The 26,025-nt window shown below is 37.4% G+C and overlaps 1 protein-coding gene across 8 annotated transcripts; it reads right to left on the bottom strand.

The window, feature by feature from the left end:
• Nucleotides 1-843: 843 nt before the first annotated feature.
• Nucleotides 844-22,984, bottom strand: MTF2 (metal response element binding transcription factor 2). 8 transcript variants are annotated; one of them, XM_081946053.1, is made up of 17 exons: nucleotides 22,598-22,984; nucleotides 22,046-22,078; nucleotides 19,186-19,384; nucleotides 19,012-19,093; nucleotides 18,407-18,502; nucleotides 17,663-17,763; nucleotides 17,423-17,571; nucleotides 16,645-16,740; nucleotides 16,053-16,121; nucleotides 15,282-15,405; nucleotides 14,075-14,142; nucleotides 13,596-13,766; nucleotides 10,739-10,847; nucleotides 10,526-10,584; nucleotides 9,521-9,625; nucleotides 7,912-8,162; nucleotides 844-3,943 (listed from the first exon to the last, which is right to left on the bottom strand). In XM_081946053.1, exons 1-17 carry the CDS (start codon nucleotides 22,600-22,602, stop codon nucleotides 3,861-3,863), a joined length of 1,800 nt encoding a protein of 599 aa, XP_081802179.1. In that variant the 5' UTR covers nucleotides 22,603-22,984; the 3' UTR covers nucleotides 844-3,860. The 8 variants fall into 8 exon arrangements, with proteins under 8 accessions (XP_081802179.1, XP_081802176.1, XP_081802174.1 ...); XM_081946050.1 differs by lacking the exon at nucleotides 844-3,943 and adding an exon at nucleotides 20,748-20,893 and having other exon boundaries at nucleotides 4,123-8,162; nucleotides 22,598-22,982; XM_081946048.1 differs by lacking the exon at nucleotides 844-3,943 and adding an exon at nucleotides 20,748-20,850 and having other exon boundaries at nucleotides 4,123-8,162; nucleotides 22,598-22,982.
• Nucleotides 22,985-26,025: the final 3,041 nt, after the last annotated feature.

Raw genomic sequence — 26,025 nt, 5'->3', positions numbered from 1 at the left:
ATGAAGCTTTGCTCACTTGCCCATTGCTTGCGTGGCCCCGTTCCTTATAGGCCACGGGGTGGTACCTGTCCCTGGGGTTAAGGCCACTTGCTGTAGATTATGGGTAAATGATTAACAAGTGTTCCGTTTCCATTTCTGGTACAAATTTGTCCCTGATGAATTGGGTATAGAATACTCCTGTTTTAGCATCAAATATAACAAAGGGATTCACTGCCATTTTAATCAATTTTAAGATTTGAGTAGCAGAATGGAAATGGATTTGATTTCACGATTCTGTGTATATGTTTATGTGTATATTTGTTCTACACATACATACACATGCATGCAAGGGCAGACAAGTAACATTGGATGATATGAAATGTTGCCTTTTAAAATAACTCTTCAGTTCAGCTGAATTGGTTTTCCTAAAGTTCTTTCCCACATTTGTTGTAGGCCAAAATTGAGGTGTATTCTTTAAAAAACACATCAGAATGATTTTTAACTTTGTGAATTAAATTATACCAATAGGAAGAATGATTCTAAAAAAACATATCTCAAAAGCAAGTCAAAGTACAAGTAGTCCTCAACTTTTTTGAGCCCCAAATTTCTGTTGCTAGGCAAGACAGTTAAGTGAGTTTTTTTCTTGCAACAGTTGCAACCTTTCTTGCAACAGTTGTAAAGTGTAACTCTGCAGTTAGTTAGGAACAGTTAAATGAATCTGGCTTCCCCATTAAGAAAGTTGCAAAAGGTGATCACATAACTTTAGGTAGCTGCAACTGTCATAAATATGTGTCAGTTGCCAAGCGGCTGAATTTTGATCATGTGACTGGTCACAAGAAAACTGGTCATAAGGTGTTTTTTCCCCCAATACCATTGTAACTTTGAGCTGTCACTAAACGAACTGTTGTAAGTCGAGCAATGCCTGTGTATTCTCACCAAATAATTTTGTGTATCAGTATTCTGCCCAGTGCTAATTGGAATACAAGACATATACTCCCTATCAGTAATTCTACCAATTTAGATACTTAAATTATTCTTTAACTTATGATATATTAACAGGCCATACAACTTTTTGAAAAAATGGATAGAATTAATTTTTTGATCTCACAGGATCAATATAACCCATAGACCTTTGTTTAATGAATTATTCCATTAATATAACCAGTAAATTGAAACAGCTAAATCAAAGTTGAGAAACATTCTAGAATGCTATGAGGTTGTCTCACAATTAAGTGGTTTTCTTCTATGTAAACAAAAGCATATCAGTTGATGAGAAATAGTACAACTATAATGAATGTTTCCATTATTTAATCTTCCATTCATACAATGGGTTTATCTATTAATTAGATTTTGGTGAGCATGAGCACTTTTACCCAAGTGTCTTGATGCTATGGCAAATTTCATGAAAAGTTCATACTATCATCTAGTAGATGACATCTACAGAATACTACTATCAGCAAATAAATGTAAGAACTGATTATTTAAGGAACAAAATGCAGGCATTATATATACCTACCGGTATTAACATATATGCAAGTAAGGAAAGCTGAATTTTATTTCCATATTAATCTTGCAGTTAAAACAAACATGGTACTTCCAATGGTCTTGGAATTCAGAAAAAAATGGCTGTAATAACTATAGCACTGGTAAAGGTATTATATAACGTTTTGTACCAAACAAAGCTGTGACTAGCTTTCTACCTCTATATTTAGCTACAACTTGCTATCTGTCCTTTGCAGTGTTAAGGTTGCAACAACCTTACATCCATAAACATTGCTTAACCGAGTTGTTTTGAAAAGTTTATTTTGTCCTATGTTTTGTATGATACAATTTAACAGAGCTCAGGAATAAACATTCTGCAAACAAAATATAGATTTTTATTGAGGCGCGAAAGTGATTGTGGGAAAAACAATAAAGGACTATTAAATCAATTATGTATTTTATTTCTGTGATTCTCCCATTTACGTGCTTGGGGTGCAGGTCCTTCTTCCCCAGGCAATGTATGAATGTTAGGAAAATAGACTAAGATATCCCCTTGTAGCTTTTTCTCTCGTGTTTCTCCCACCTGTGCTGCTCTTTTGTTCTCTCTTACAAGAACAAGATAAGAATCTCTAACATTGAACATAAGAGGAAAATATAAGGAAACATTCAGATATGTCTGCACCTTGGGTGCAAATTTTTGCTATTATTTAAAGTACAGCACCTTTTTAAAATATTCAAATATACAGTACTGTCATAGACCAAAAAAATAACCCAGTAAAATTTGCCCCTAGACACTCTTAATGCCTGACTGCTTATGTCCCATAAATACTCTGCAGACTGTGTAACTCTAATTTCCAACAGGAATTTGCAAGTCATGGTTATGAAATACTGCACTTAACAATCACAATTAGAGCAATTGTCGTAAAGAAGGCATGGTCAATGGCGATTCAGTTTATGACCATGTGGCTTAGCAACAGCTGCCAATCCTAATTGCAGTCAGTAAATGAGGGCTACTTGTACTTAACCATAAGATACCGTTCTGGACCCCAAAAGGTGGACCCAATAATCCTATCTAATTCAAGGACTCATAGATGTATTTAGGATATCACTGTATTTGCGCTTTACATGCACTGTTACTTTATTAATAACAAGTCTTTATTTTAAGATTATCTAACTGCTGTTTTATTAATAAGTGTTTATTCTTTTTCTTGATTGAAATTAATACATTTAACAAAATGGGCTCTCTCTCCTGTAAGTTAAACCTATTTAAATAACTAAACTTGTCAGCCACTCAAGGTACCATATTTTTCGGAGTATAAGAGCACCAAGAGTTTGAAGAGGCAAATTAAAAAGAAAAAGTTTTTGTACTCTGCATACCTCCCAAAAATGGGAAGGTCTTTGCGAAAAACAGGCCCATTTTTTCCCTCCAAAAAAAGGGCATGCATAACCTTTAGGAGGCTTATAGAGTGCTCCTGGGGGCTGGGGGGCAAAAACTAGCAAAACAGCCTGTTTTTCACTACTTTTTGCCCTCCCCACCCCCCAGGAGCACTCTGGAAGCCTCCTAAAGGCTATGCACGGCCATTTTTCAAAGGGGGCAGGGTTTCAGGAGGCCAAAAATGCTGTATTCAGTGTATAAGACCCACCCAGATTTTCACCCTCTTTTTTGAGGGAAAATGGTGCGTCTTATACTCTGAAAAATACGGTATATCAGATGAGTGAATTCCATTTTATTGCATTCTTAAATTAGCATAATCTTGTAAATCTGGACATACATCTTTTCCTGTCTTCCTTTACAGCCCATGTAACTGGGAACAGTCTCTTCTGAGCTTCTTGCCCTGTCCATATTACTGCTGCAGTCTCAGTTGTCATTTACCTGACCATTCCCTGAATCTCTTCATACTGTCTCTCAAGGTCATTTCCATAAACCATTACAGAGATCTGGAAGGATAGATTTAAATAATAAGCTAAAATGTTTTTAAAGTAGACACACTTAACTTTTATCAATATAAAGTGAGTCTAAAAGGTTCTATCATTTACTAATTAAGATTGTTTTTTTCAAATATTTTTGGCCCTACATAATTTTTTAGGCTGCCTTAAAATATCTAGCATTGGGCTGTCATTTCACCACTGTGTAAAAAGAAATAGCACTGATACAGTCAATTTGGGATGAGGACAGTGGCTCATGAGGGTAGGTTGCTGGGCTGACAATCGGCAAGCTGGTGTTCGAGATCAGGCTGCTACCATAGGTGGGGTGAATTCCCATCACATGCTCCAGCTTCTGCTGACCCAGCAGTTCAAAAGCACGCAACCGCAAGTGGATGAATGGGTACCACTTTGGTGGGTAACCTAATGGGAGTTTGAAAAGAGCCCCCAACTGCATCTTCTGGGCAATAGTGATGTCACTGCCCAATCTTTTCAACCTGGAAATACTTCCAACAGGACTTTAGTAGTAGTAGTAGTAGCAGCAGCAGCAGCAGCAATACTAATAAATTTGGGAAAGATAAGTATACATTGTTGGTACAGTCCTAAAAAAATTGCATACAAGATTAACTTTACCATCATCTACTGAAAATATCCACAAAATCTATTTTATTTTAAGAAACTTAAAACGAGAGCTGAGCTTTTGTTTTTGCATGCTTAACAAATGCAACCAGAAACAGGTTCTTAAAAATACACACATTTAATGTTGAATTTGAATTCTAGAAAACAGTTCCAGCAATACAAACATGTCAACCACCATGACGAAGTGAAAACACACATCCACAATTAAACCGATAGTTTATCACATTCTCTCCCCTACCAGATTCCAATAGTGATCTTGCATGGAAGCCCTACTGCAAATACTGCTGGTGTCCAATGTGAATTGCAAAAATTGCAGAAAAAGAAAATTTAAAAACTGGTTGTGAATTATAAAAAAACTACATTTTGCATTATTTCAAAAGACCAACATTTAAAAAGTAACCTGTTCTTATGAAAATATTGTAGCTATAGGCAAGGCAACTTAATAACTGAGATTGAGTAAATGGAAGAGACCCACATTTTTAGTGAAGGCAAGCGGAAGTAAATTTTAATTTTCACCTTTGTTCAACTAAATCTTCTGAAAAACCACAAGCATTGGGCAATGCCTTTTATCTATTCTTCCTTTGGCTCTGTAAAAGGTGATTATTTTTCCTTAATAATCCTAACAGTATTTTTGTTTTTCAAATCATATAAATAAGAGCAGAGCAGTATTTCATCGGACTTTTCCCCCAATTATTTAACTTTTGTGTGACAATTTGTTGGCAACCCATGTCTAATAACCATCTCTAATTAAAGGAAGAAGCTTCAAAGTAAAAAGTTTTACTCTTTGGTTAAAAAAAATATCAAAAATTCAGGTAAAGGAAAGCCACTACCGTGTTTCCCCGAAAATAAGACAGGGTCTTATTTTCTTTTGACCCCCAAAATATTGATTGGGTTTTATTATCAGGGGGGGTTATTGTTTTGGGGTTGCTGGGTGGCTGCTCTCTTGCGAGCGGGCACCCGAAGAGCCAGGCACAGCCTCAGGGGCAAACGGCTGTGTTGCGCTGTCGCAGCAGCGCAACATCCCAGCCATGAGGTGACCACGCTCACGAGCAGCCACCCGGCAACCCCCCTTTCCAGCCGGGCAGAGCGCCACTCACGAACCCAGTGATATCCCAAAGGCGCTAAGCCGTGTTGTGCTCTGCCCTCCCCAGTTCCTGCGGCTTGACGCATTCGGGATACCCTTAGGTCAGTGCATGGCATTCTGCCCAGCTGGAATAGGAGGTTGCACGAGTGCCTGTTCCGTCCCCAGCCAGTGCGCCTCTCAACCTCACCATGCCGTGGCCCAGCTCTCCCTGCAAGGCCAGTGTGTGCCCTCCAAGCATAATCTATTCTCCAGCTTCCAAACTCCAGAGATCCGCAGCAGAGTCTTTTGGCAGCACCGGCTCTGGGAGTACGCTCTATGGTTGTGGGCTGGCTGAGGCAGAGCATACTCCCAAAGCATACAACCATAAAGCGCATTCCCAGAGTGGCAACTTACGGAAGACTCGGCATCCTACCTCCGTGCTTTGGAAGCTGCAGGAAAAGCATATAGCGGCGGTGGGCGGTGGCGAAGATGCCCTGGCTCTGCAGGGAGAGTTAGGAAAGGGTATCGTGAGGCTGGGAGGTGCGCGAGCGGGGAGCGGAAAAGCCGCTCATGCAACCCCCCTCTCCAGCCATGCAGAGCCCCATTCACTGACCTAAGGGCATTCCGAAGGTGCCAAGGCACGGGAGCCGGAGGGCGACGAACAGGCGCTCAAGTGGCTTGGCGATACCCCTAGGTCAATGAATGGCGCTGTGCCTGGCTGGAAAGGGGGGTTGCCGGGTGGCTGCTTGTGAGCGTGATCACTTCATGGCTGCTGTGTAGTGCTGCTGCAATAGCGTAACACAGCCATTTGACCCTGAGGCTGTGCCTGGCTCTTCGGGAGCCTGCTCACAAGAGAGCAACCGCCTGGCAACACCGCCCTCCAGTTGGGCACAGCACCGCTCACTGACCTAGCGGTATCCCGAAGGCGCCAAGCAAGCTTTTGCCCCCCCCACCCCGTTCCTGCGGCTTGATGCCTTCAGGATACCTCTAGGTCAGTGAGTGGCGCTCTGCCTGGCTGGAGGGGGGGTTGTCCCGGGGGCTTATTTTTGAGGGAGGGCTTACATTTTTGCCCACCCGAAAAATGTGGCATGGCCTTATTATCAGGACATGTTGTAAGATAAAGGTAAACGAGTCACTGCGGATTTTACTCCACTAGTAGTTGCTGACTTTATCCACCTAAATCTGCCTAATCCCATTTAAAAAAACTTGCTATTTTACAAGTAAAATGAATTTTGATTCATTTCTGGTAACAGAAGAGGTAATTTTGTAATAAAATCAGTATCGTTACTTCAAATGGCAACATACTTAACCCTGTGTCATTAAACCTTTTCTTCCAACTATACTTATCATCACACCCAAGAGGATTGTTAATGTGAGTCGTGCTGACTTTTGTTTTTTAGTAACTTGAAAATGATTTTACAATCAACATGTCACAAATTATTAGAATTCTTTTTTTATACAGAGCTCATGCTCAAATGTTCAAGTCTGTGTCTCAATCAGCTAGGGTTCCCTGCGCCAACATGAACTGATGCTGCAAGGTTATGCACAACCAGACTGTTTCATGTACAGTGCAATACTATACATGTTTAGAATTCCTTCTGAGTTGAATGTAAATGAGTTGAGAACTGCAATCACAAAATCTTGGCCTGGTGTAACTGCACTGTTTCCAGGTATCTTTAACAAGAAAAACTAGAGCATGTACTTTTAATCTCTCCCCCTTCACTTAGATCTAATTTAATTAGAGGCAACTATAATAAGCCTTGGTTTTAGGTTTCATGTAATGGATATCCATTTTTTAAAAAAGAGTGGGCATTTGCGCAGGAGAGGGATAATGTGAACCTGAGAGGCACTCCAAAATCTCTGGGCTCCCATGTGTAGAACTGCAGCCTGAATTATTTTCTAAAAGCATTATGACATTAATGACTGCACTTACTGCCAGAATACCCAGCACTCATTTGACACATATTCTATACTATGTGGCAAACAACAGCACCCAATATAGCCTGAGAAGAAATGCTGCTGTGTAAATACTGCAACTATTCCTGATAAAAGACATTATGGGATATATAGTCAAAAGCTGCCCAATCCCATAATTTATATTGCATAGGTCACAATCACACATATATACACATGCACACGTATGTGTATATATACACATGCAAAGAATATATTAAAAAGACAACAAAGTCTAGTCACAGAGCAATTTACAAGCTCAATATATATTTTATACACTTTGAAAGATTTTAATATTTTACAGTCCTTAGCAGGAAGTATATACACTGCACTGTATGAAAAATCTAGGGTTGTCAAAGTAGAAATAGTCTTTTGCAAACTTCTGGATAAGAAAAGATCAAGTATCTTTTTCAAAATTTGTCCTACCTACAGAAAATAGTGCCTACTCACAAAAAACATCCATGGAATGTACACTAGAGACAAGGCTTTTGTTGACTTGTGAATATTTTAAAGCAAATGAAATCCCAGATTCCCAACCCAACACAGTCTAGATCCTCATTTTAAACACATTAAGAATCTAGCCTTATTTTTTTTTTAGTCAATAGGCCTCTTATGTGATAAAAAATTGTTCTGTTCAAGAAGTGTTAAGGCTAACTTGGTTTTTAATTTTTACAAATATCCATTTAGACTCCCTTCTGCACTCCAATGTATAAACTCTGCCTATAAATAGATAAAGGGCAGTGCAGGAAATAATATTCAGCACTATAGTCAGGAAGCAGTTGCTCCTTCCCATTCCACAAGATACTGAACTTTTCCATCAAGTGTAACCCGACGTGCCAAAACACGGTATTTTTCACCACAAGCTATCCTACCTGCAGCACCAAAGTAACTGGTAATAGAGTTCTTGAGATGATTAAGTTGCAACTCCTGATCTGCCAAATTATTCAGAATCTCTGTATTGAGTTCATCATATTGATAGTCATCTTTGCCTTCATCTTCTTTCACAATTTCTGGGTTCTGAATCTGGAGTGCTTTTCGTGGAAGACGTCCTCTTCTCCTTAAGTGGGGTATCGTGGATGGCCAAGTTCTTCCTGTTCGTGTCCTTTTTCTAGAATCAGATAAACTGCAAAGCACATACAATATTTATTTAAAAATTTAGAATATGTAATACTACAACAAACTCTACTCTTAATATCTTCATTAGATACAGTAAAGGAAAGTTCAATTAAATGCTGAATCAAATGGAGACAAAATTTAAACTAGCAGAATGCTTTTGGTGAGATTTATGGCCACATTTTATTCATGGATTGTTGGAGACAATTTAGCTCTCAGGATGTGGGGGGCTATGTTTCATATGGACATTTTATGTATGTTTTATCTTTTACATCACTATATATACTCAAGTAATTTTCTGGAGCATTTGTTTTATATTTGCACCACAGCTGATAGGAGCTAACTTGATTCTTGCTTTCTGTTAATATAATTCTACTGCGCAGCAATGTTATTTAAGACATGACACATTCAGCCATATTACTGGAAGCCAGAGGGAACCAATGCATAATTTAATAATTAAGCCTGTCTATTTTAAAACTGATTTTTGCTCCTAAATTTGTCAAGGATTTCTAAAATAAGAAAAAGCAGATTCCTTGTAAGCTTGCCAAGAACATGGATTTTCTTCCAGTGCATCTCATAAATGCAACCGCTTGTAAAATCTATCAGCGGAAAATGATATAATCATTTATATCATAAATGATATACAGTGAGGCAAAAAAATATTTAGTCAGCCACCAATTGTGCAAGTTCTCCCACTTAAAAAGATGAGAGAGGCCTGTAATTGGCATCATAGGTAGACCTCAACTATGAGAGACAAAATGAGAAAACAAATCCAGACAATCACTACCTATGTTGCCAATTACAGGCCTCTCTCATCTTTTTAAGTGGGAGAATTTGCACAATTGGTGGCTGACTAAATACTTTTTTGCCCCACTGTAAATGGGGCATATGATCATTTGGAAGTAAGTATGGAAGGAAGTAAAAGATCATTTGGAAGGAAGTAAAAGGGAGGGGAATCTCAATCTTCTTTGACAAATTGAAGGGTCTAGCTAACTAACCACATCTGCTGTTGTGGTTACAGCCCGCTCTATAAAGTTCCTATTTTTGGAGATGCTACTGAAAAACATTGGCAATTTTGTCATGAAGACCCACATGACTGCAATTTTTAAAAACTTATTTAAACACACAGATACATCATTCAGAAGTACACTCCCACTACACAATTTTTGTTATTAGAAGTCAGCATATTGTAGAAATTTTAAACTATTGAAATATTTAAAAGTCATATGTGAAATGAAATACTCTTATCTTAACAGCTCAAGATGGTATAGATGAAACAGACTTTCTTCAACGTATCAAGTATCTTTAAATAAAAACAGCACAACCGAGCTATACATATAGGTGTTTGTAATATATGAAATACTGAACCTGTAATGCTTGGAAATACTGTTTGAGGTAGTTTCTTTTGTACTGGCAGCACCTGTGGATTCCACATCTGAGGTATTGGATGAATGTGCAGTTCCATCAGATCTTCTGAATGATGTCATACAATAAAAATTGACATTGATATTACAATTTCATATAACCTAGCATTAATCAAATTGACAAATATTAAATTTCGACCAAACCAGATTTAGTCAGTCAGAAGTAGGGTAATTGTTTTTCTAATTTTAAGATAAATACAGGTTAAAATCTCACTTCCAGAACCTTGAAATGAAAGCAAGTTCTTAAACTGAAATTATCTCCTCCCTTATTAGGCATGGGGAAGGATATTACAATCCAATCTTTTATTTAAGTTTTTAAAGAGTTAAAATTGTAGGCAGGGAATCCTCATTTAGCAATTACAACTGGAACCAGCAAAATGGTTGTGAAGCAAAGCAGCCTTCGTGTGAAGCCACAACTGGAGTTACAATCTTATTTCAGCTTTCCTTTGCTTACAAACCTGCAAAGATCATAAATGTGAGGACTGGTTGTAAAGTTACTTTTTCCATCATCATCGTAACTGCGAAAACTCATTAAACAAGGCAGCTAATAAAGGATTGCCTGTAGAATGAAAATACAGTACTGTATGAACAGACCATATGCATCTGTTTCTGCTCCAAAGTACAAAACTTCATGTCTATTTACAGAACGGGAGATTTTTTTTTTTTTTTTACAAAAGGGCACTCATTTCTTTTCTGTTTTCTGTATACTGGTTATCTCCTTTCCCTTTTTAATTTTTTTTGTCTCTTTCACTCTTCAAATTCACTCTTCAAATTCTCTTAATCTTCAAGTTTTGCTTGAAATAAACATTATTTACCAGAGTGGAATGCAAACCCCTTACATTTCATCACATATGTAAAGTATGCACACCCAAGGGGTGGGGTAGGGGGGCTGAGAGAAGTGTTTGCTTTGTTTGAATAGAAAGCTGAATGAATATTTTCCCATACATACCCAGTAGTGCTAGGAGAATCCAAAACAGGGGATTCTGGCACTATAACAGGTTCTTTTTCCTAAAGGAATAAGATAGATTTTTTTTCAGATTCTGTAAATATTCAACTCTCTGTTAACATTAAAAAGACAATTTAACATGTTCATTTTTATTAAATAAGGAAATAATAAAGTAGGACTTATTTTATTAAATAAGTAAACCTGAAAACCGCTTACCAAAATAGATGGCTCAGACATTCTTTGAATCATTTTTCTAGTATATGGGCCAGGGGGACGACCTACAGACTTTTTCTTCCCCTTTCTTTCTACACCATTAGTGACTTCCCTGGAAGAGAGTTTTAGTTTTAAACAGTAATATTGGTCTGTAATAATTAACAATTTCATTTCTGAAATTCCCTTTATAATTGTATTAATTATGCTTTATCTTTTGACTGTTCATAAAAAGTAGATCTCTAAGAAGTGAAATATGAAAACAGGATATCAATAAAAACAGGATATCAATTACAGCCCACTAGAACCACCAGAGAAAACCACTTTCAATTTATTTTTCGGTGCTAAACTTTCACAAAACTTTCTAATCTGTCACTACGGAGAGGAAAAGTAACCAGAATTGTACTAATTGCCAACTGCAAAGAGATGATCTATCATTCCACATCCCCAAAGATTGTACTAAACAGTCAGGTCTTAAAGACTTTCCTAAAATGCCAATAGTATTGATCAGACTGGCTGCAGTGCTATTCCAAAGGAGAGGAAACAAAGTAATAAAAAGGCATGTATTCCCTGAAGATGACAATCCTTCTAAGACAAATGAGGCTCTCCTCACTAAATGTTATTGAACAGCCACAACTGCTGTAAGAAAGGAGTCCCAAAGATATTTAAGTTTCAAGTCTTTAAAAGCAATTACTAGCTGGCTTCTTGAAGTGCACTAGAAGCCAACTGGCAAAGAGGGTAGTTCATGCAGTAGTAATGTTACTTGTCAAAAGAACTCTTAAGTATACGTGTCACTGCATTCTGGACCATTTGTAGTTTCTGGAAGGTCTTCAAAGACAGCCCCAGGTAGATTAAGTTGTACTAATTCTACTGAGAGGTGACCAACGTATGGTCCAGGAATGGCCATAACAAAATGGAACACTACAAAGACCTGAGCAGAAACTTGGAGCCTGAAATCTCCAGGTTATGAACTAGTTCAGCCCAGGAGATCACAACCCTCTTCAGAATGGAAGATGAAATACCACTGGTTTAGATGTTTTGCATGCTCACATCCACTCTATTTGCTGGGACTGACCCAGGGTCTTTCTTCAAGATGATCACAGCTTCTAGGCACTGAGATAGCACCTTAATTATTATCTCTCCTGTTAAGCCCAGTGTCAAGCTATACTGCTACATCCTGTAAACATTGATGATACTTAACCCGATACTGGCAAATAAACTTTTTCAACAGTTTCCTGTTAAATAGGAAGAAAAAGAGCCTTATAGCAGCCCAGAAAAAGAATTTGAGTTCAACTTTCTCCTGTCACTGCTAACAGCTGGAACCATCCCCAGAGGAAGGAGGAAAATCAATGCAACACAGTAACCTTGACTCTGAATCTCCAGAGATGTTTCAGACAAATATTGCAATCAATGTTTATCAAAGGTTGGCAAGAAATTAAGTAAAACCAGGAGGGTTGCATCAATCCTTTCCCTATAGGTAATCCAAAGGAGCTATCAATTCAGTGTCAATATATTACACAGGTAAAGGTAAAGATTCCCCTTGCACATATGTGCTAATCGTTCCCGACTCTAGGGGCCGGTGCTCATTTCCGTTTCAAAGCCGAAGAGCCAGCGGTGTTCATAGGTCATGTGGTTGGCATGACTAAACGCCGAAGGCGCACACAACGCTGTTACCTTCCCACTACCTGCTTTCAAACTGCTAGGTTGGAAGCTGGGACAAGTAACAGGAGCTCAACCGTTACGCGGCACTAGGGAGTCCAACTGCTGACCTTTCTGATCAACAAGCTCAGTGTCTTAGCCGCTGAGCCACCGCGTCCCTTTTATTATTATTATTATTTTATTATTTTATTATTCAGGTACTATCATCTAAATAAAAGTAACACAAAAATGCTGAAAAAGATGCTGATCAGAGGCAACCTTTTTGTGCTGTGCACATATTTGCAAGAATCAATTATGCAATTCTTTTAAAAACTGATTAGATTTATCACAACTGCTTGAAATGTAAGAATAATTTATTAGACAACATTCCTTCAAAGTAGAAAATACAACACTTCCATTCATCCTCCTTGGGATGTGCTTGTCTACTGAAGTAGTATGGAGTATTGATGTTCTTCTACTAATCTGTCCTAGCTCAAGTTTTCAACAAGTTTATTTTCTAGGCCACTGATCTTATAGAAGATAGCCAGTTTATAGAAGATAGCCAACTATGCAGTATACTCTTTCCATTTCCTGTTGATAGTCAATGCTTTAACCTGAGCTTAGCAAGCGATTTTGCTCTAACATAAAGACAGGTTTTGAGTTTACTGCACAAAACTACTCATTAACTCTTGGCCAATTCTGTAGTAAGATCACATATAGTTTGTATTTGCCAATTTGATCTGGATAGATATATCATATGCTTTGTACTACTATTTAATAGTACCTATTTAGATCGAACAGTTTTATGGTACTGTATGTAAGGACAAAACTAGCAATAGCTGTTGGATTACATCTATTTATTTCACACCTTTATTATTTTTTTAATAACTCAAGGTGGCAGACATGATTAATATTCCTTTCTACTATTTTCCTCATAAAAGCCTTGTGAGGTGAATTGGACTAAGAGAGTAACTGTCCCTTAGCTTTCATGGCTAAGGCAGGGCTAGAACTAACAGTCTCCTGGTTTCTAACCTAGTGCTTTAACTACTAGACCAAATTGGTTCTTTATACTATTCTAACTGTACAAGCTCAACCTGGCCTAACATGGGCAACCCTTGACTCCCTAGCCTTTAGGACTCTGCTTATTTCCAGTTAGTCTTTGTTGGGAATCTACTTACAATTCTTTCAGCTTCTCTGTCGTTTTATTCAGTTCTAGTCTATTTACCTCTGATCAGGCACAGGCTTAGATGATTTTCTGCCTTTAATTTTGAACTCATGGGAAGTTCCCTCAGGTTCTTTCTCAGCCTTAAAAGCAGCATTTGGTGGGCAAGGAGGAACACGAATTCTTAAGCCAAACAAATGTTTCTTCTTCTTTATTTCCTTCCCAGACATAAACCTGCATTTCAAGATATTAAATGCAGAACATGAAGACAAAACTCATTTCTTCAGATACGCAGTTCCATTTATTAACAAATGCATGGCATTACACACAGCCTGCTCAAATGCCAACATTGGGAAAAACATAAGTAAACCTTCATATAACTTGTACTCAGAAATAAAATCTGACTTAAAACATTTAGATAAACAATAATATTCTGTTGCAGCTACACGTTTTTAGATAATGTTTCAAAAAACTTTAGACTATTATCTGGTTAAACTAAAGGAAACAAAAGAGAAAATTGTATAAAACCCTTATTGACTTACATGGTCTTATAATCATTTAATGCCTCTAAAACATGTTCGTATCTTTCAGATTTTGGTGTGTCTGCCAGCTGTAAAGTATAAAAAGTGATTTCATCTACTGAAATGTGCACTAACATCCATAAGCACTAATACTTGACAGTTCAAAGAGATATAAAATACAGCAGCATTCTAGAATTTCTTATGTAACGGGCAAAATTCTAAAATATCTACTGTAGCATATTAACAAATAAGAGGGGGAACAGAACTTTAGTTATCTTCATTATTCTACAAACAAAGCATTGAATAAATTGTTCTGTATCTATCTGAATTGCTAAATATCACTTGTGTTGTGGGTAGTTTTAATAGTGAAATATAAATACTTGTTCCTTAGGTAAAATATGAGCAATCTGCATTCTGTGTCCGATAAAATAAATATTTTAATAGAAGAATTTGTTGAGGAAATGACCACTGGATGCTGCAAATGGCTACAAATGCTGATTGGTTTCCAAGCACCCAAAATATAATCACATGACTGAGGGTGCAGCCATTGAAACCTCAAAATGCCATGATAAAATTGTTCTGGGAAGATTCCTCATAACTGTGAAGTAACAGATTGTAAGGACTACATATATAAACATTTTATTGAAAAAATATATTTAAAAAAGATAAAGTTGCTTTGAAATTCAAACTTCTATCACAAGGCTCAGTCACAAGAACACACTTTATGTGTTACCATATATAAGATAGACAAAATATGTGGATTATGTGTAACTCTAGGAGGAGTGGCAGAACCTTGGGGGCAGTTAAAATAGGGATCAGCCTAGAATCTCTATGTGGCCAGAAGCAAACTAAGGTTAACCTCCCTTTAATTCTGTTGGCCCTTATATAATGCCAAGCAAATGCTAACCATTAGCATTTGAGAAGATTCCTGTGCATAGGTATAAGTAGCAATAAATGTTTAATTGGGTCTTCATGTGTGGACCTGATCTTTTGCATCTGACATTAACTTTCAGATCTTAAGATTTTTTAAAGACAAATAAAACACTCAAAAGAAATAATCTCAAAAAAAGTTCACAAGCATGTCAACATTAACCAGGAAAACAGACTTTACATCTAGTACAATTTTACTATAGATTGAACAATTGTTAAAATATATCTACGCAGTTTAACTGTTTGATCTTTTGAACTATAGAAACACATAAACAACATCAATATTTCAAAAACTTACTTCACCAGGATGGAGTCGATCCCAATTTTCATTAATGTATGTCATGAGTTCAAGTTCTGAATCAAAATATTTCTTTTTATGAATAACACTTAGGTTGTAAAGGCATAGATGTGCTATATCTACCCTAGAATTCAGAAATTTAAATAACGATTAGTAAGTTTTAACATTTTGGATATGAGAACTTTAACTGTCTCACTGCAGCTGACTGGCCCTGTCCAACTCACCCTGGCCAATTCGCTGCAGGTCAATTCGCTGTGGGGTAATGTAAAGCAAGGCAAGGCCCACTGCAATTCACTTATCCCTCTCTTGAAGAGAGGGATAAGTGAATTGCAATGGGCCTTGCCTTGCTTTACATTTGAACCTACTCAGGTTAGAAGTCCTCGAGGCTGGAGTGAGCTGCAATTTTATCTGCCCCTCTCGAGTTATCCTGTGTCCCATGGCGAGTTGTCCCGTGGTGAAAGAGCTGTGGCAAGATGCCAGGGCAAGTCAGCTGAAGCAAGTTGTCCCATTCTGTAGATGACAGGCACAAGTATTGTCTGCCAACAACCAGCAGATCTATTTCACTAAAAAAAAAATCCTACTTTCTAAATATTTTGTTTTTTACTTTCTTAACTGAAACCGGAAGGGAAGAGGATAACAAAATTAATATATCCATATTCTAATTACGTGTGCAAAGTCCATTCAAACAATGGAACTACAAAATTATCTTTACAGAGATGTACAATGAAATACTTTATATTTTTGCCCAAGATTGATTTAAATTGTACTTACCACTGCAAGGGTAAACGTTTGAGGTATTCTGGTCCAGAACTACAAACTGAACAAATGAATGTATAAAACCTTTAAAAAGAAGTTTAAAAGGCATACTCAGTGTGTGAACATATTTGCTTTTAAATTGTACTGACAGCAATTCATTTGACAAGATATCTAAGACTACAAAAAAAAAAACTGTTTTCATAAAGTACAACAACGAGTGATAAATATTGTTTTCAAACAAATAGTGAAAAGTCTGGGTCTATGTTCTTATCAATCTTTTAAATGTTTTTATTCTTATGATAAAACTTGACTCAGGGAAGACCATAAATTGAATACGTCTAACAATGAACCGAAATAGTAGCATATTTATTTATTAATGCATCAATGTAAATATCACAGTTTGTGTCAGAAGCATCACAATTAAAATAAGGCATACCAAAGGACATAAAATTTAAAATGTAATATTTAAAATATGTATAAATTAAACAGATCTTGCCCAGAGAATCACAGTTACAACCATGGAGAATATATGCGTACAGGACTGAATAAAGTCCTTCCCAAAGGGCATACCTAACACAAAACAGAAGATCAAAGAAAAACATCTTACCTATCACCATACAGCATTGGCTTCTGTAGGCACTGCACACAAGCCTCATGGAACCACTGCTTACATTTGCAGCACTGTAGCATCTTCAAATACCAGCTTCATTAACAGTAAGAAAAAACAAAGATTGTTATGCAGTAAATGCCCTGCTAGTAAATCTAGCAGAAAAGCATTAAATGTGGTTACATGATTATGAAGTTTGGAACTAATAAATAAATAAACAAACACACCCATACACACATATGTAAAATAGACTATATCATATAAAAATAAAAGTTCCCAGAAAAAATGGAGTGCCCTCCTATTTCATGTTATGCTCAGTTTGCATTTCCTAAAGTGGCTGCTTTAAGAAAAATAAAATGAAAGCTACACCAGTAGTAGTTATATGAGAGTTGCTCCTGAAGATTTAACTGGTCACTATGCATTCATTGATACTTCTGCCTTTTGCAGACTTCATCTTTATTAAACATAACACAAAGGCAGAGTTTATATAACAAGCTAAACCAAATTCAAACATTGACATGTTTTAGCACTATGTCTTAAACCAATCAGCGTCCAAATTTATTCACTGAAACTTGATCCAAGTTTATAGTTTAACTTTTTTTCCCATACAAACATCAAAAACTCAAGAATAGAAAATATTCTGAGAGCCTAGTACTATGCTCAATAAAGCTGTTTTATGGCATATTTATGAAGCATAGCACTTGGTCTTACACATATTCAAATAAGAAAATATAGAAAAAAAAGAACATATATTTTCATAAGCATGTCAACTCCTTACTCTCCAGGACCTCCACAGTAGCAATAACACTGTTGGGCATTTGTTTTATGGCCTGCATCCCATTCAAGGTCAGCTACATTGTAAGGCAATGTTTGCTTCATGACCTGCAGTGCTTTAGCATTTGGTCCTTTCTTAAGCGCGCCACCTCTCTAAAATAAAATGCATTAGATCAGAAAATGTTAGTATCCAATACAAAAATCAATTTTCAACTGCAATTATTTTTTTAAGTAATCAACTTACTTTTGTTGTTGTTGCAAAGACACACTGCCGGCAGAGCCATTTATCATCCGAATCGATCACATTAGAACCGATATTTGGTGTATGACACAGTTGATGATAACCTGAATTAAAAAGGAAAAAAACCTCTTTAAGAAGATATAAAGAGATGTACATCTTTGTCTCCCATATTAAAACCCATAACCAAACATTTTAAATTAAATGTTCAGATACTAGAAAACACAATAGGAGACATTGAGAATGGCATAAATATAATAAACATCAATTGAAATGCCTATGCACTTAGGTTTACAGGTAGTCCTTGACTTATAGCCAATCGCTTAGCAACCATATGACGTTACACAGACCTGCCCAGAAATACTTACAATCCAGTTTCGAAGTTCCAATGGCCACTCCCTGTGGCCGTGATTGTATTTTGGACACTTGGCAACTGATCCACATTTATGGCTGTTTGCAGCACATGACGATTTATGACATTTTGTGAGAAAACAGTGTTTACCTTCCAGATTATGGCATAAAACATCCACTGGGTACAGTGGGTTTGCTTAACAATCAGTGTATTTGCTTAACTACTGCGAAGGAGGTTGCAAAATTGGACAAAATCACGTACTGGTGACCTGCTTAACGACTGCCACAACTTATGATCGTAATTATGGGCTCAATTACAGTTGTAAGTTGAGGACTACTTCTGCACATAATATACACTAATACATTTTTAAAATGTCTAAACTTATTTTTTTAAATTACCTTGACCACACTTATCACATATAACCATTTCATTGGGTGCTTCTGAATATTCCTCCTGACATATTGTACAGACCATTTCCCCCGTTTCAGTAGCTCCTAAAACAACAAAAAGGCATGGCTTCATACTAAATGAATATGTTTTACATTTTGAACACTGATTGCTAAGTCCTGACATGTGATTTAGGTTTTGTTTTGCATAATATGTGAATCCAGCCACTCTGGTCTGTGAACCATGACTTAGAACAGTGTGAATTCAGTTGGGGTTTGACTGGTGTATTTGAGATCAAGAGTTATAAAAGAGACCTATGCATTCCATAAATCCAGCAACTCATCAGTCTTTGGGTTATATATGGGCCACATATATTTTGCATACAGCATGTTGCTCCCCTTAAATTTTCATCTCTACTTAGATCAATTACATTTCTAGCTCCCCTTCCTCTTTACCACTCACCACTATAGGTAAATGACAGCTGAAAAATGGTTAACCCTTTCCTCATGTCTGCTACACTCTGAATCTCAACTGGAAGGAATGTAGTATAGTAAATCCATTTTTACATTAATTACTAAAGGATCAAATCATCATCATCATGATATAAGGTTCTTACCTGTTTGTATGTCCTTCCAGAGAACCCAGGACTTGGAACTGTCTTCAAATATAACGAAGCAGCTCTGCTTAAGTTTGTTTATCTGAAATAAAAAATAAATTTGCAGCCATAATAGCAATTTGCAATTTTGCCATAAAATTTTGTAAGCTAGTAGGTTAATTAAAAATGGATTACCTTTTTGATAGTTCCAAGATAAAACAAGCCATCTGACCATCTGGCTAGGACATCTTGACCTTCTTCAAATTTGCACACTGGCTTTTTGGATTTTTGTCCATCCCGTGAGGAGAGTTTGGTCAAGGATATTGGTGGTTTTTGGTTTCGGTGCAAAGGAGACCGCTTGTGGACCACTGAATTACCCACCCCCGTAGAGTCTCTAAAATACAGACATATATAATGAACATTGGCAACTTCTAAAACATTAAAAGCTAACGTTCAAACCACAACAAATTTAACTGAGAGTGAGGTTTATATTTAATTTCCAGACATATCTGAGATAAGAAGATGAAGCCATATGTAATTTTTTAAACTGGAAATTTATTGTAATACAATATATATTAAAGAAATATGCCACAGTCCTAAAGACTAACAATTAAATCTATGACTTGAGTGCTTATTATTTCTATATTGTTCATCTAATCTGCAAAAGATATGCTTACATCTTGGTTTTCTCAGATACTGTCTCAGTACATTTCAAACTGTATTAAAATCTGCACATGGCAATCTTACTGCATTAAAAGGAAAAACATTTTTGGCTATTATCAAAAACCTGTCTATGTAACATACATTTTGTAAAATTATTTAGCAGCAACTGGTTACTAGCATGTGATTTTCATATTTTTACATACAGTAGAGTATTCAGCCCATAATCACTTCTATCACTATGCAAACACAGTGTTCTCTTGGTTCATTGAACCCTTGTATAAACACTGAAACAATACATCATAACTAAGGCATTTGCAAATATATGAAGAGAAATAAACAGCCCTAATTCTTTTTAATTTTGCTGAGGATGAGGAGTCAGAAAGCAAGAATTCAAACAAAAGTGTTATTGCCAAATTCAGTGTTCTATTCGTTTTGCAAAATAGGAAATATATTCCATAAGTTACTTTAAACTTCCACAGAATATTTCATATACAATTGGACAGAAAATAGAAACAGGCTATAAAACAGAGAAATAATACCTTGTATGTCTTTAGAGATATTAACAGGGATAGACAATGTTGGCACAAAATGCTAAATCTCGATTAACTAAGTTAATTTAATTGCCTGGATTTGAACACTGAACTATAAGTTATAACTATATTTTTTCGGGAGGGGGGGTTGCACAACACATTAAGTTAGTTTTTTGAACTTGTTTCCTGCAAGAACATATTCAATGTAACAGAAGCTGCATACTCATCTTAATAAGCAAGCAAACACACATACACACAGAGGGAGGGGGGAGGGGGAGAGGGGGGGAGAGAGAGAGAGAGAAGGACAGGTGAAACAATCAGGTGACAGTTAGGCAAGGCTAAACAGGAGCAGAAGCAATTTCTTTATTAAGTGTGGTAGTTAGCAATGACAGAATTACACCTGGCTGCCATACATTATTTCATTCATTTTTAACATATCACCAGTATGTCTCAATTATTTAGTCAGATTTCTCTTTCCCACTTCTTCCATTCCCCCATAAGCTCAGTCCCAATTAAACAATTGATTAAAATTCTGGTCAAGCTTATTGTAATTTATTTACTTACATTTGTGGAATTCCAGTTCTTTCTATCCACATTTCTTGACTGGAATTTCAAGACCTATTTTGACTGCCTAGGAATAGTTGTGAATGGTGAGAACTCCAATTTCCTAATATGAAAAATGATGTCACTTGGCTAACACTCCACAAATACTGAAAGGAGCAAGAGCAAAGGTAACAAGCTCTTTTAACAGCAACAATGCTGTTAAAAGACATAAACAGCTTTGCCAGGAAACAAGAAAAAATAGGAAATGGAATAATAAGCACAACACACACATCCTGCAAATAAATAATGCTCTCCCTAAACATTTTAAAGCTAAGAATAATCAAATATTAAACTCTTTTATCACAGAGTAATTGCTCTGGGGAGAGGTTGTTATATCTTTTTTGTACCTTTTATCAGCTTTATCTATATATTTTAGTAAGCTGACTATCATAGATTTAGGGTTCCTAATATATGATTGTAGTTAATGTTGACATTAACAGTACACTACTATTCAAAAGCAAATTGAAAATATACAACTCATTACATTAGAGAAATGCAGCTTGGGGGGTGGGGGTTGTATCAAAAGCCATATTTGATTTTATGTGTGTGAAGTGCTGAAGACTATAGTACAAAGCACAGGTGGCCAGAATGAAAACAAAATATTCAATTTAACATTTTAAAAATATAGTTAACATGGTTATTCCCCGTGTAATTAAAAATTCTATTTTTTTAAAAGAAACAGTTCAAGAGAGTGGTGGGGACTGTAATGAAAGCCTCAGAGGCTGCAGGTGGCCTCAGGTTGTTTACCCCTCCCCCACTGTACAAGATCAAAGCTGCCTTTTCATTAATCCAAACCTTCTTTCTTTTGACTCATAGACCCTTTCCCCATAACACATTTAACCAGATCAGTTACAAAGGCAGAAACTGTGCTAAAGCTTGATTCGTTTTAATTTTGGTCAATTTTTAAAAATATGATTTAAAATGATGTGTAATCTCAGTTTATGGATCATAGTTCAATATACTGTGTAAACTTAAAAAGTTAATTCATGAATTATGTTAAACTCTGAAAACACACACAAAGGGGTACATATAGCAGTTGTACAACATAAAGCAGGAGGAAGGGGGGGGGATAAAAGAGAAGCTGTTCTGAACTAAAAAATAAAATAAAATGCTGTCTGGGGGAACAGTGCTGCAAAATCTTTTAACCCTAGGTCCCATTTATTATTAGGTAAATAATTAATAAGGTAATTATCGGTTAATCATACATAAAATAATGAGAACTAGTATACTGGCATTAGTATAGCAACAAATTTACCAACCCCTTCTTTTGGAACGACCTCTTTTTATCGGCCCTGGAAACAAAAACGAAAAAGGTGATTTCGAGTCCCATTTGCAGACCGAAATTATGCCATTGCAGAACTTCCTCAAATAAATAAATAAATAAATATGATCACTAACGAAGATTCTCGTCTTTGTTTGGCTTGCCTAGGACACCCAGACGGCCATATATATATATATTTATATATTGTATTATTTATATGTGTGCATACACACATATAGCCAATCCCAGCTACGGTTTATGTTGCAGCGCAAGAGATGCCCACACCCACCCACCCACATCTCCCTCCTTATAGAAAACTCGGCCAGCGGGGCCGAAACGTCGCATTCTCTCGGTCCCCTTTCCCGCAACGTCAACCGACCAGGAGAACGGAAATGTTTTGCAACGTTTTCTTTCAAAATCAATAGATGGCGGGATCGGGAAAAAAATATCCGGGAAACGGCAGAGAGCCGGTTTCCCTTCCCCCCACCCAAAACCTGCGATCAATAATAGATGGCTGATTTCCTCCTTTTGGACCCTTCCTCTCGCTCACCTCATTCGGTCTCTCCAGTTGGGCCACCAGCTTCATGCAGAGAAATCAATGGCGCTCTGTGCGCTCTAGCCCGAGAAGCCGCTTTTCGGCCGGGCTTTCTCGCCGCCCTCCGAAAGGGCAAACCCGCGCGGGGGGAGGGGAGGAGGGGAAGGGAAGCCAACAAGGGGGGGGGGCTCAAGCCCGAGGCAGCCTCACGGGCAGCCCGGCTCCACAACAACCCTTCGCCATTTTGCTTTCCCGCGGAGGAGAAGCTGGTGCATTGTGGGAAACACAAAGGAGCCGCTTCGGCGACGTCGGAGGCGGCAGCAGCCCCTCCTTCTCCTCCTCCCCTCCCCTCCCCTCCAAACGGTACAATCCCCTCATGCCCGGCCGGCCGCGTCGAATCAGCGCTCCATTCGTCTTTCTCCCTCCGCGGCAGTGAAGAGGCAAGCCCGCCCGCGGAAGGATATCGTCTCCTCCGCCACCTCGATAGTCGGTGAACAAAGAAGGACTATTTTTCAAAGAGGAGTTAATCTCCTCTTTGCCTCGGGGCGCAGCGGGGCGGGGACGGGCATAACATTGAAAGCAAAAGGGGAAATCTTTGAAATTTAAAAACAAAACAAAAAACACACACAGCTCGGTTTAGCGTCTCTCACAATTTTAAAGAGCGTAAAAGTCATTTGAACAAACAACGTTCCCTTTTGCACGCCCGCCTGGCTCTTGAATGTGTGGTAGCGATTTTTCTTTGTGTGTATTCTGCTTGCTTGGGCACCGAGCTCTTCAAACGGTTGTACTAGTCACACTTCTAGAGTTCCTGTAACTCCTGTGGGATCCAAAACAACAAGGACGGAAATCATGGGGGGGGGGGGAGAAATATTTTACAGAAAAGCCCTCCTAAAAACATAATAAAGTAACAAAGGGGGTTCCTGAAGAGAAAGAATTCACAAAATTCTTAACAAAAGCCCAGAAAGTTTTGAGGTGACTCTATCAAGAGAGACCATGAAAACAAACAAAAAACCCAGGCATCTGATAAATTCTGGAGAACTCTACAGTTTGCTACCTTTTTGTAAGGCTTCATAAATTATTACCCAGCTGCTGGTGTTTATATATAAAAGATTTCTGGGAATGTGTGCATACATTGCAGGGGTAATGTGTGGTAAACCAGATGCTGGTAAACAAGATTGTCTTCACCCACAGCGATTCATGCAGTTTTTACGGATACTGTATTTATCTCAAATAAAGGGGGGGGGGAATGGAACATAAGTCGTTCTCCCCAAAAGAAGATGAAGTGGAAGATAGTTAAAAATATTCACTGCCTTGCTTTTTCAATCCTTGTTCAACCCAACCTGAAATTAATTCTAGGGGCTTGTCTTCTCAGCAAAAATGTGAGCACTTCTTTGTTCTTGTATGTGTATGTACATGTGAGAAACCACACTCCACGAAAGGTTAAGTCAGGATAAAACTGCATATATGATGAATTAATAATTTCTAATTAAAATGGTCCCACACCTGTGCATACCAGTTATTCAAGAATCACTCTTGAAGTACCTTGGGATAGAAATGGAATAAATAAACTATGATGTGTTATGTGTAAAAACCACTCACGTCCAAATACACATTTTTCATTGGAAAAAGAAAACAGGATGGAGGTAGAGCAAGGAGAATAGGTGAGAAAGGAAGGTAGAAGGGGAAGAAGTAAGAGAAAAGAAAACAGAATAGAATATGTATAAAATTCAACAGGCCACTCCTTCTATGCTAATCTTCAAAGACATTTATGCTTTTCAGCAGCAGTAGCTCCTTTTTCATCTTGGGCCCTTGTTTTATTTGTTTTCAATAGATATTTTTTTTGTCAATGGAAGAAAAATCCTCTCCCCACCTTTTGCAGGCATCTCTCTGGTGATAAATATTGGGCACTATTATAGAAAAAGGAACAAGAAAAGTCAAGTTCGTGGAGTGTGGTAATCAGAAAAATCCCAGAGCATCAAATTTACAATGGAAAAGCAATGCCAGTTCAATATCATTTTTTTGTCTGATCTGACTATTCCTGGGCTAGTTCTCTGTCAAAAAATATATATGCAAGAATGTTTTTCAGGCTTCAAGATAATATGTTAGTATCTGTGTTTCCGGTTCTCAAATATTGTAATCGTGCTGAATAAAAATGGTTTCCAGGCTGTAGGGCAGGATATAATGCAGTGCAGAAAGCTGCTCAAATGTTTTCTGGTTTGATGCGTACTGTACTTTTTGAATCTGAAATGGCTCCATTTTTTGTTTGTACAAACCATACTTTGTAGTCACAGTGCAACCTATGCATAAACTCAAAATGGTGTCTAACATGCAATTAGCCTCAAACATTTGTTGAAATACAGCAAACAAAAGGAGATATGAAGGCTGATAGATGCCTGTGAACCAATTTTTTGAGTTATTTTTTTATATGAACGCAATACTACAAGGAGGGATGTACTATGATACTTTACAAACAAAACACAAAAATCACAGCTGGCATCTGAAAATAAATCAGCAGTGTTAAAGGAGATGCAAATAAGATTAATATAATTTTTATGATACAGTAATACAACCATGGTTTCCAAATTGTGAACAATATTAATTCCACTTTGTTTTGCAGAACTACATATAGTAGTCAGATCTCATGTAAGATACCTCATCTATTTCCTGATACTGCATATTTGGGAAGATGTAGAGAAATTGGAACAAGCCCATAGGAGAATTAAAAACAATTAACAATATAGAGGAGTCTTATAGGAATTGTCAACAAGACATTTTCAATCCTGTCCAAACTTAGGAAAATTCTGAATCTCTGGCTATGTTTGCCTTACACACTGAACCACAAATGAGATATTTGGAGTTGGGTGTGTTGAATGAGCCCAAGTTATGTGGTTTAATATGTGATTCATGGCTCATACACATGTCTCCTCCCCCCAAAGGCAATTCAAAGTTGCCTCACTAGCCATTTTTCAAGGACATGTCTTAATGATACTGTTTTCAACTCATCTCCATAGTAGAGCCCCCTAAATTTCAGCTTAGTTGATCTAATATAGAAGGGAAGTTTTTTATCTTCTCCCATTATAAACCTTGTTGTATACTGTATAATATTTCTAGCATTTTTGCAGCAATAGTAATGACAGAATTAGCAACTGGGGCCTGCTTTAGCAGGGGGTTGGACTAGATGACCTCCAAGGTCCCTTCCAACTATTTTACTGTTAACATCTTCTGACTGCATGTCTTGACGTCCCTTCAGTCATGGGCACTGTCCTCTGTGGCCATTCTTAATTGTGCTGCTGAAGTGGCATATCCTCTGAACCTTCTCACAGCAGCTTTTATGGCACCACTATTTATGTTGAGAAATCCTAGTTCTATCACTGTGCCAGCACGCAACATTCTGGCATCACTATTTAAGAATGGGAATGTCATCCTCTCTTGCAGCAGCAAGA

Source organism: Natrix helvetica, assembly GCF_964273705.1.
Source record: "Natrix helvetica genome assembly, chromosome: 3".
Classification (NCBI taxonomy): Eukaryota; Metazoa; Chordata; class Lepidosauria; order Squamata; family Natricidae; genus Natrix; species Natrix helvetica.
The sequence above is the reverse complement of the archived record's forward strand: the minus strand, read 5'-3'. Positions and strand labels throughout refer to the sequence as shown.